This window comes from Phalacrocorax carbo, chromosome 1 (genome assembly GCF_963921805.1).
Source record: "Phalacrocorax carbo chromosome 1, bPhaCar2.1, whole genome shotgun sequence".
NCBI lineage: Eukaryota > Metazoa > Chordata > Aves > Suliformes > Phalacrocoracidae > Phalacrocorax > Phalacrocorax carbo.
This window is the reverse complement of record NC_087513.1, coordinates 18071464-18083706: the sequence shown is the minus strand read 5'-3', so window position 1 is coordinate 18083706 and position 12243 is coordinate 18071464. Positions and strand designations below refer to the sequence as shown.

The 12243-nt window shown below is 37.3% G+C and overlaps 1 protein-coding gene across 4 annotated transcripts in view; it reads right to left on the bottom strand.

The window, feature by feature from the left end:
• TBC1D22A (TBC1 domain family member 22A) overlaps positions 1-12243 on the bottom strand; it is a 186632-nt gene that overhangs the window by 108014 nt on the left and 66375 nt on the right. For 3 of the 4 annotated variants that reach the window (XM_064445566.1, XM_064445574.1, XM_064445550.1), the window contains exon 9: positions 3875-3984. In XM_064445566.1, coding sequence (XP_064301636.1) covers positions 3875-3984 — 110 coding nt within the window. The remainder of the gene's footprint in view (positions 1-3874; positions 3985-12243) is intronic. The other variant, XM_064445556.1, reaches the window with a different exon arrangement.

Sequence of the window (12243 nt, the reverse complement as noted above, 5' to 3'; positions counted from 1 at the left end):
CAGCTTTTAAAGTGTATGTCCCAGCTGTTGCAATCCCACCTTGGCCCAACCGTGTAGTTCTACTCATTTCTTTGCTATGGTATCTACCCAAGGTGTTCAAACCATAAACCAACCAGTACTTTTTTGTTTTGCTGTGTTTTTGTTCAGCTCTGTGAATCAGCTCACAACAGGTAGCACTCAGGAAGGGATAGACAGGAATGAGCGTTCAGGTGCAGGCAGGAGCATAGGATTACTACAATTTGATGTAAATCAGCCTCTGCAGTGTGGGGCATGATTTATCTTAAGTTTAATGATTTCAGGTCCCATCTCACCCTTCCCCATCTAGTTCTTGCCCCCACCAGTGGATGTGGTGATCATGCATCCAGAATGCAAGTCAGGTAGAATCACAGAATCACAGGTTGGTTTGGGTTGGAAGGGACCTTTAAAGTTCATCTAGTCCAACACCCCACCATGGGCAGGGACATCTCCACTAGATCGGGTTGCTTAAAGCCACATCAAACCTGACCTTGAACATTTCCAGGGATGGAGCATCCACAACTTCTCTGAGCTCCCCCATCATAAAAAAATGTATTCCTTATGTCCAATTTAAACCTACCCGCTTTCAGTTTAAAACCATTAACCCTTGTCCTGTCACTACAGGCCCTGTAGTCACTCTCTGTCTTATAAGTCCCCTTGAAGTACTGAAAGGTCATTCTCATCTCCAGGCTGAACAACCGCAACTCTCTCAGCCTGTATTCATAGGAGAAGTGCTCCAACTCTCTGATCACCTTTGTGGCTCTCCTCTGGACCTACTCTAAAAGGTCTAACATGTCTTTATTGTGCTGGGGTGCCCTGAACTGGATGCAGTACTCCAGGTGGGGCCTCACAAGAGCAGAGGGGCAGAATCACCTCCCTCGACCTGCTGGCCACGCGTCTTTTGATTCAGCCCAGGATACAACTGTCTTTCTGGGCTGCGAGGGCACATTGCCAGCCCATATCCAATTTCCCATCCACCAGTATCCCCAAGTGCTTCTCCGCAGGGCCGCTCTCGATCCATTCATCCCTCAGCCTGTACTAATAATGGGGACTGCTCTGACACAGGTGCAGGACCTTGCACTTGGCCTTCTTGAGCTTCATGAGGTTCACATGGGCCCACTCCTCAAGGCTGCCAAGGTCCCTTTGGATGGCATCCCTTAAGTAAAACAATCTTTATTGTCTGGGGCTTTTTATCCCATTCCTTTCAATGAGCTAATTTCTTGTTGCATTAATTCTCCCAACCAACTCAACCTGCAACTACATAATCCCTCTATCTGACAAGTGAAGTGGTATCAACACAGAAGGGAATCAAACCAGCAGAATGGGGGGGGGGGACGGACGACGACACCAAAACCCACAAGCAAACCCCTTCATTTCAGCAGTACTCTGCAGTTGCACTGAATTAACTGTAACATCATTAGTCACACCACTAGCATAATCTGGCAAGTCTGTTTTTGATAGATGAGTGCATCCTTGATAACACCCAACTGATAACCATTCTATTTACATAAAAGCTTAGATTTTCATCGATGCAGTTTACTTCCATTACAGTTAGTTTCAATATTTTATCAGTACTTGATGGTTTTGTATGAAAATAGAATTTTAAGGAAAAATTATGTAATCTCTCAACTTCCTTTTCTAGGAAAAAAAACCCCAACAACCACCAAACACCAGAGCAGCAGGCCTGTGACAGAATATGTTCCAGAAACAGGTAAAACAGTTGGAGGACTTGCGTTCCTTTATCTTTCTTCCTTTTAAGCAGCTTTCAAGTTCTCATGATTTTTCTTTTTAAGTTCTCACATATTTTTGACATGTAGTCAAATATTTTTAAATGTAGTAGTTCTGAGAGACTGAAATAAGCAAAGCAGCATTTTTTTTTTTTACTGGAATCAACATGACAAAAGAGACTACGTTTTTCAACAATGCTACACAAAACTTTGAGCTACTACTCATTTGACCTTTAACCAGGAGAAATACACTTAGAACACCTTCAAAGAAGTTAGAGACTTCTCTTTGTTGACTCAGTTTTATAACAGTTTTGTCAAAAATGAGCTCCATTACAAGTTTAAATTCACAATATGCCTTAGTGAAAATGCCTAAGCCAATGAAACACTCATGTTAAAACATAAGTCAGGCAAGAATGTCTTAAAGCACTTTTAAAAATACCAAGTACCATACGGAAAAAATATCTATAAAAATGCAATCAAAATAAAGAATCTGGAAAACATTAATTTAGTTTCACTGAAAAGTACAGCTTCAATTCATAGGAATTTTTATGCTTATTCACATTATATGATGATTTACTAATGATTGGAGGACAGCCATTTTCCACACACAAATTCAACCTCCAGGGTCTTTGCTACATTAAAACCACTTGGAGAAACAAAACCTCTAATTTTCAAGTATTTGTCCAAAGCATTTCAAAATAGTTACATGGGACATACCAAAAGGATTAAATCTAATAAGTACAGTAGAAGCAGTTGTCCTACCCCATCTTTTAAGAGAACATTAGGAATAAATCTACCAGAGTTTTGCTATCCCTGTAACAATTTTTATTGTCACCAAAACAACACTGAAACAATTTCAGAAAAAAGAACATCTACACTATACAAGTAGCTCACTTGGAAGCAGGGAATAATCAGAAAGAGAAGGTATGAACATAAAAAAAAGAAGAATCAGCAATGTGCTAAATATTTGTAACCGTAATTTATTTTCTAATCAGCTCCCTGAAAACAGCAAATGAACCCTGACTGCAAACATCTGCATACCAAACACGGATACAACAATTCATTGTTGCCAGTGCAAAATAGAAATCATCACCTTTCAGAAACTTTCACATTTCTAGCAAAGGTCCATTTTGGTCCCATCGTAACCCAGGAATTCACAATGACTATTTTAGTGCATATATTCTGAATTTGCAAAATCAGATTATTTTTACTTTCTAGCAAGATTAAAAACATTTATCTCAAATGACAAAGATCTGAAAAACAGATATTAGACAGATAGTATTTTGATGCCTATTGCAACACAAAGCCTATAAAATTTAATTCAGGTAACTTCTCTGTGAACTGGGAAGTCCTAAGTTTCTACTTTACCATGCATCAGCATTGCAGCATGAAGTGTTTTAATATGCTAAGTATCAAATACAGATGTTTGGACTCCCATTTAATCTATGGTAGATCGTATGGATTCCTCCCTCACCCAGATGCAAGATGTTCAGCTACATACTTACTCTTTCTTATAGATCCTTCTAACCTTCACAAACTTATACGCCACACAAATGTGTGTAAAGACATACACACAAATCCACCATTCTTAGTTTGTAGCTTGCTGCATTTAACAGAAAATTGTGCCCGCATTTATAGCTTTTCCACATAGAAAAATTCAAATATTCAAAGTACCAAGTTTTAAATGGATTTCCTAAAAATACAAAGATAAGTTCAGGAACTATTATGACAACAATTGTTCATAGGTTGCTTTGTTAATGACTTAAAAATGAACGAATAAACCAGCTTTTCATCACCTCAGTAAGACCATTTTACTTGGAGACATGAGCAAACATTCTCCAAGCTTGTGCACTGAGATGCACAAGATGCCTCTAGAATTGGAGGCTCCAACTCTGCTCTAGATCATCATACTAAAATGAAACATGCAGACAGATGTTTTGATGAAAAGTAGTTGCACTTTTTTTTTCCTCTTCCTTTCCTATGCCAACCCTACAGCAGATTTCTCCAATGGGAAAATCTACTTCTCCCCTGTTTTTCATAGATGTACTCCTCCTCAACAACCATGAAGTAGTTCAAAGCCATAACATTAATCGGTTAACTCCACTACTTACAGACAGGAAAAATCAATTTACCTGAATGCCATCAAGCAACTTGCTCATGCACCAGTAACTGTCAGCTTCTATGTTCTGCAGCACTTCTTCAGGCAGACTGGAAACGTCAAAATTTTCCACTTCTTCTTCTTCTGTTTCAGGAAAAGAGATGGAAAGACAAGTCAATGAAGTGTACAGAATAAATAAAGCAAGGATGGGGAAAATAATTGAAAACAAAGACAACCACCACTTATCTTCTAGTCAGAAACTTCAACGTACATTTACTTTCACAGGGACTAAATGAATCATTTATTGCTCAACTGTGTCATCTAATGGCTTTAAGTGTTAATGAATACTTCATTTCTTGCAGACTGTGAAAATCTCAAATCATGCCTGGTTAACCAGAATTAATATATAATAAATTACTTCATTCTAAACATCTCACACCTGAAGGAGGATCATCAGAAGCACTTTGAGACCCCTCAAGCTATGTATGAAGAATCTTTGCAAAACATGTCTACGTTTGCATCATGCATAGCAAAATATGTTGCCAGTCTTCACAGAAGGAAAAAGCCCTGAAAAATACTTTTTAGAAAACTAGTGAAATTTATTTAGAAAGCTGACTACAGCTTTTCAAAGAAGATTTGTTTTTCAGGCAAGCATTTGGAATCAGAAGGAAATCAGACAGAAGGGAATAGATGATTCCTGTCCCCCACCCTAAAAAAACCCCGTGATTCTCAATACTGGAAAGGCACAGAACCCCAGTGATGTCTAATTCATGGAAAGTTAGTATTTCACACAAGTGTGTTAAAAGAAATTCACATTTTGCTAGGAAATGAAATTTCACCAGGTAAACCACATTGTTTTATTTTTAAACCATGGCATCTGAATTAATCCATTTTGAGAAGAACACAGAATGTGCTGCCTTGCCAGCTAACTCCCAACACTCCATACAGCCTCAGAAGAGAGTTCAACATGGGCTGGGAAGGCTCTGAGTAAATGCTGTAGCTTCCCTCTTGCAGCAGCTCACAGTGTCTTAATGTATCAAGATGAGACTCAAAGAAGCACCACCTTTCCCAGTCCTGGTTTCTTCCTGAGGAAGGGGTGGTGCAGAAGAGAGAGGTGTTTGGTTCTACTTAAACAGAGTATGATAACCCAAAGAAGTTATTTCCTCCATTACACACTGCAAGGTAGCAACAGAATATACAATAAGAGAAAACTAAGAATATGTAATATCTAAAAACTCCTCTATTATCTGTCTCATAGCTTTGCAGTATGTCATTACAGTAGCCTAAGTACATCTTTATGTTGCCACATTTGACTGTGCTACCTTGAAGCACTTATATGTCAACCAGTAACTGCCATGAGCATTACATGTTATACAATAATTTTAACATACCAGTGATTTTACCACTACTAGTAGACACTGGCAGCAAGGTGTTACCAAATCATTCTTGTTTGCACTGGTATCTATATGTGGATATGCATCTTCTAAAGGATCATTGTTCTGGGGCTGTGAAATATTAAGAGCTACTTATTAATAATACTTTTTAATAGTTTTTATAATTTAATTACAGTTTTAATAGTAATAATACTCTTAATAGTTAATTATTAATTAATAAAAAGGACAAGGAGTTTAGGTCATCCTAATAAAACATTAGGTAAGATATTAGGAAACCTGGTAAGTAAAATGAGATTGCAGCAGAGACTTTATGAAATGAAAGCGAACAGTGATCTCAGAGGTGGCAGGACTGTAAACAATGCACCAGTAGTCACTTACTGGTTATTAAAGGAATGCCACCTTTGCACCGGAGTACAGTTTTAAAAAACCAGTTTCTAAAAGGTCAATAAACAAGTATCCAACACAATTTAAATACCCTACATAATAAACTCAGATATAACGCGGCCTTTTGTGAGGAGGAAGAAACTCCTTACCCAATGTCAGCAGCATATTCCTCCTAGCAAAAAGGAGGAGAGACCCCCCCAGAAATCAGTATCATACTCCTTTTCCAGCAACGGACAGCAAAATGTCACAATGCTCTGTGGAAGAAGTGGTTAACATAGGCAGTTATCGGGAGGTAACGCTTCCCTCCAGCAGCTCTCTGTTCTGGTCCCATCACTTTCTCTATTAGACTCCCCTCATTAAACACAGGTTCCAGAACAAACATGTGCTCATATCACTTATTAAATCTAACCCCTTAAGAAAAAAACATTTTAAGAGAAAAGCCTAGCATAACATAAAAGTTTTTCCACAGTAAAGATGCTTGAATACAATAGAGATAACAAGGAAGGACTGAAGGCAGACAGACCAACATCAACAAAAAACCCATAACATCTAGCAATGAAGAAAACTAACACAGATTAGACAAGTAGCGAAGCTGATGTATATGTGGCAAAATTAATCCAAACCAAAATGCCAGTTCCACAGCTCAAGAAGACGACAACAGAAAGGTCCCTCAAAGTCCAGAAAAAGTAGCAAATTATTATTGTCAACATGTCCTTTACTAAGTCCACTAACAGAAAAATTACTGAGTACTCAACAGACTTACTCACAGAAAGACTGAAAATCATTACACTTACCATGGACAAAACCAGACAATTTAAGATCACAAGTTTCATATGAAGCTGTGAAAAAAAAATCAAGTATCTACCTATCCACCTCAAATCTGATGTGCCTTGAGATAAAACAAGGAAGCAAACCCCACAATTTTCAGCAGAGAAGCCCAGAAATAAAAATGAAGAATGAATAAATGAATATTCCCAATCATTTAGAAAGGAAAGACTTTTCTAGATAGAAAAGAACATCAGTGATGTAGCCTCTACAGCAGGAACAAGTTTTTTCATATATCCTATACATTTTAACTCATTAAAATGTCTTACAGTTATACAGGTTATATTTATTATATATTCATAAAACAGTGCCCCCATGGAAAAAAGTCGTTATTATTTTTAATTTTTATTTTAATATTTTAAACAGCAAAAAAAGGAGTAACCAATTTTCTCTCTGCCTCACAATATCTACAGAGAAAATAAATGAAGCAGAGTTCCTCATATTTATATAAAACACAAACATATAATGAACTTTATTCCCCTTGAAAAAAGCAGTCTCAGGCCCTCCTTCACTAAACACTTGCTGAAAGAATGAGATTATGACTACTTAGCTATGTGTTCCTTTGCAAATTTCCTGCCTTTGAGCACCTTTTCTTTTCATGATACTGCTATCACATTTCTGAACAAAAAGGAAGTTATAAACCATAGCACAACACAATAACTCTTCTACAGGTGGGCATAAAAAGATGCAAGTGACTTTTAATCTTCTCTTTCTTATCTTACCTCTTTCTTGTCCTTCTCTTCTAAAATCTACCATTCCACACTATATGCTCACAGCAGCATTTCAACCAAAACCTGAAGATACACCTAACCATTGAAGGTGGGCCTCTTCACCTCCCTACACAGCCGACACAGAAAAACAAGTAGCGACAGAGTACTAGCTATTTTGTTCTAAAGTAGAAACCTGAAATAAATCAGATTAATCACATCCAAAAACAAATCCTGTTTCTCAATATTAGCTATAATTTGAATTTAAAAGGATTGCCTCAGAACACAGACCTCTAAACTGTGGAAGTCTAAACTTAGCTGAAATAAAACTTTAAATGCCCATCAAAGGACTTCCCATCCTGTGACTGAACTACCTGCAACAAGCAAAAATGGCAGGCTGCGAGAAAACAACAGCAGTTTTAGAAAAAGTGCTGATGCAACTTGGACAACAAAGACACCGCAGCATTCATATTTTGGAAAAACTGGTTTCTAATTGTCCTAGTAAGGAAGGACTACCAAATTAAAAAGACTTCGCCCCCCAGAATGTAGAATATAGCTTTTAAGAAATGTTTTCCAGTGGTTCCAACTACTTTTCATCACAAGTACAGTCACCAAGCACAAAGATGTCAGGACAGCCCCTTCTGAAAAGAACACAGGTCTGATGTAAATTCACTAAGTAGAATTCTCATTTCTCCACAGGAAAAAATAAAAAGGATTAGAGATGGAAAGGCAAGTATTATCAACTTCTTTCTGGTCTAGTTTGGGTGATCCTATAAATATGAAGATACAGATAGCATTTAGGAACCATCCAACTCTTTCACTAAAGGAATCCATAGTCCCTAGCTATAACGTCACAGAGCTGCAAGCTCAACCATTACAGAAATAAAAATAACACTTTTAGGAGGTACTCATCCAGCTTTCTTGTTCTGTCTCTCCCTTTGGAAGAGACATCCAAGAACATTATACTTTCCTGTTGCTTATACTGACTGATCTGGATTGGACGCAGAGCTGCCTGAGCAAGTCCAGCAGAGAGCTACCAAAATGATCAGGGGGCTGGAGCATCTCCCTTATGAGGAAAGGCTGAGAGACCTGGGTTTGTTCAGCCTGGAGAAGAGAAGACTGAGGGGGGATTTCATAAATACTTATAAATATCTAAAGGGTGGGTGCCAGGAGGGTGGGGCTGGACTCTTTTCCATGGTGCCCAATGACAGGCCAAGGGGCAATGGGCACAAGGTGGAACACAGGAAGTTCCAGCTCAACACAAGAAAAAAAACTTTTTTCCTGTGAGGGTGCCAGAGCAGTGGCACAGGCTGCCCAGGGAGGCTGTGGGGTCCCTTCCCTGGAGACATTCAAACCCCACCTGGACGCGTTCCTGTGCCCCTGCTCTGGGTGTGCCTGCTCATGCAGGGGGGTTGGACAAGATGATCTCCAGAGGTCCCTTCCAACCCCTACCATTCTGTGATTCTGTGATCTCTAGCATTTTCATAAGCTTCTTAAACATAAAATAAATATTCAGGATTTTTTACATGTTCTTTAATATATAATCTACTTGCAGTCCAATTCTTGTTTCCATTCTGCTTCTCATGCATCACTAAGTCAACTCTTCTAATGTCAGATATGTTTTGAAATACAAAAAAAACCCCAGACCAAAAACCTAATGTGTAAGACAACTCAATAGTATTTCAACTATACCTAGTAGTATTTACCCTACATAAAACTGTCTCAAACTTCAGCTTAAAACTCTGCAACCAAATATTTTAAAGAGTAAATCTAATTACTTAGAGATATATTAAAATACATTTTTCATTAGATCACCTAAGAAGTATATTTTTGTTTATATTATATTAAGTGGTGCTTTTTCATTTAAATGTGGTGTATGCTGAACAAGGAGTTACACTGTGAAAGCCATCCAGGCAGTAAATCGAATAATAGTACAGCATCACAAAAGGCACCAAACAAGCAAGTGCACAGTGATGTGCAATGGTTTCTGCTCTTCCATTCACCTTAACTTGCTGCACTGTTTTGAGGAAGTTCAAAACTGACTGAATATCTGAATGACCCTTTTCCACCCTACTGTTGAAATTAAAAAGGGCATCCATTTTCATGACAAGCTCCAATTAAGGAACATTTGATTGGCAGAATAATATACCAAATAACAGTTTACATATCTAACATTTATTCATTTATTTGTGTAGGCACATAGTGCAAAGTACTTGTTTTTCCATGTACTTTTAAGGGGAAAAGCAATCAAGCTGCGTGTCACTCCCCACTCACCCCTTTTTTCTTTATCCCCCCACCCCCATTTGGATGAAGAAACACACTAGAGATGTTTGGAAAAGAAAGAGCAGAAGGGATTTCAGGACAAACAACAGAAGATGCAAAAATAACCATCTCAAAACTACATGAGATTTTAATTCAATTTAAGACTTCTGCTTGAAAAAAATTAAAAATTCTGGGTTTAGATAACTTTAAATTTAATTTTCAGTGAGTGAAATCTGAATGCACAGAAATATAAAGATTAAATAACAAGAATATGGGGGGAAACAGCAGGCCAGTGCACACATGTATCAATATCTGGGGAAAATAAAAAGATCACTGCATAAAATTTCCTGAATACAACATCTCACAGCAACGTTTCTCATTTTCTTCAGTTTCCTGTGGAGATCTTTATCATGTTTTCTATGTAATTGTAGAAGACAGTAAAAGAGTTGCCTGGAGGAAAACTGCTGTAGCATGGACTCAATGACATGCTGATCTGAATATGTGCATTGTTGTAAGCACAGTATTAGCTGGTCTTTGCTCATTCCCAATGTATGCTTCTGAAACTTCCCACAGTGAGAAAAGAATGAGTAACTTTTTCTAAACAGCTTTAAGTGGATCCACCTCCAAAGGCAGAGACACAAAGATAAAATGAAAAATAAAAAAAATTATTACTTACAACTACTTAAGACTTTTCTTTTTCCAACAGCAGTAGAAAATAAATAAAGAGATGATAACAGCTTACATCCATTAAAAATAGGTTTTAATATTAAGCCTAGTTGATTATTTTGGTGCAAGTTGTTCACAAAATGTTAAAATTAAGCTCATATCTGATCTCTTTTAGATGTATTTGACGACTTCTAAAAAATGCTTAAATTTCACCCTTTCAGTACAGATCATGGGTAAAAACATCTGCCATTACAGACAGATGGAATCATACAATCCAATACATCTTTTTAATTAAAGAACTGGACAATTTTAATTTCAGAAATACTTTTATTTATGAAGAAATCATGACCTGAAATAAAACTAAAATATTGGAAATGTATGACATTATTATAATGATATCGCTACAGTAACTAGCAGCCCTCTCAATGCATCCAAATAGCCATCTGTGTCCAACTATGTGTTCAAATGCAACCAACCAAAAGGGAACCCGCACTCAGAATTTCTCTAAAACTGTTACTTACAGCGACACCAATACTCAGTCTTTATAACGTGGGCAATAAATTAATGTAACTTCATAGTTTTACTACTTCATTACACTAAGCAAGCTCACACAAAAAAAAATCTCTATTAAATGAAGCTTACATTCTTTCAAAGGAAACATTTTTAAGGAATTAATTTTTAAGACATTTAATTGGCTTATTAATGTTTAAAGTTTAGCATTTTATCTTGAAATGGTGTCTCAGCACTAAGAATCAGGCAAAATTGAGGTGAATTCACTGGAGTGGGAGGTAGCAGATGGTGGTATAAGAAAAGATCCAGTGCTGAAGCCCAAAACAGACTGTAAAATCATCAATAAATTGATTGTCCTCTACCTACACCCAACATAGAAAATAATACATATGAACATTAGAAAGGTTAATTCTCTGAACATACTAAAATCATTCTTTTTTAAACACTAATCTGTGCAAATGTATTTCTCATCTGATGAAACATATGATAATACTTTTTATACAAGTCCAAACGATACAGCTCTTGCTGAAGTGCTAGGAAAGTCTGACTGTACGTGCACAGGTACCTGACTGTATAAAGTTAACTTTGTTGTAATCTACTTTAGATGTTGTATCTTCAGATAGACCTAACCTAACATTTACCAGTTAGGTATAGAAACTACAGAACTATATACATATGATTGCATGCAGAGGGGCACAGTAATATTTCCACATCTAGATGATCTTACATATTCCACTTCAAAATCAGTTTTAAAAAGCCTTATGAAACAGCTACTCAGTCACTGCTGCACTAAGGCAATGTTTTTCTAAGGAGATCAGGACATAATAGAGCGTTTAAATGTAAATTCTTTCAGTAACAATTACCTAATTAAATACATACATAACCATATCAATATTTCTCATTGAAAAAAAATCCTAATTACATATTTATGGGATAGAAATAGCTTTTGAGCTGTTAAAAATTGTCACAGTTTAGCCCCAGCCAGCAACCAAGCCCCACACAGCTGCTTGCTCACCCCAGTGCCTCGGGTGGGATGGGGGAGAGAACTGGAAGAGTAAAAGTGAGAACACCTGTGGTTTGAGATAATAACAGCTTACTAATTGAAATAGATATAATAATAATTATTATATTATACAATTGTATACAACAATAATAATAATTATTATTATAATAATTAAAAGGAAAATAACAAAAAAAGAGATAAATAAAACCCAAGAAAGACAAGTGATGCAAATAAAAACAATTGCTCATCACCAACCGACCGATGCCCAGCCTGTCCCCAGGCAGCGATCGCTGCCCTCATGCCAACTCCGCCCACTTTATATATTGGGCATTTCAAAGGGTATGGAATATCCCTTTGGCCAGTTGGGGTCAGCTGCCCTGGCTGTGCCCCCTCCCAGCTTCTTGTGTACCTCCAGCCTTCTTGTTGGCAGGCCAGTATGAGAAGCTGAGAAGTCCTTGACTGCTTAACAACAACTAAAACATCAGTGTGTTATCAACATTATTCTCATCCTAAATGCAAAACACAGCTCTGTACCAGCTACTAGAAAGAGAATTAACTCTATATCTCAGCTAAAACCAGGACTAGGATTAACCACCAAAGTAAAAACTTTCCTTTCTTTGGGATACTGCGGTCACAAAGATAAAATACCAAA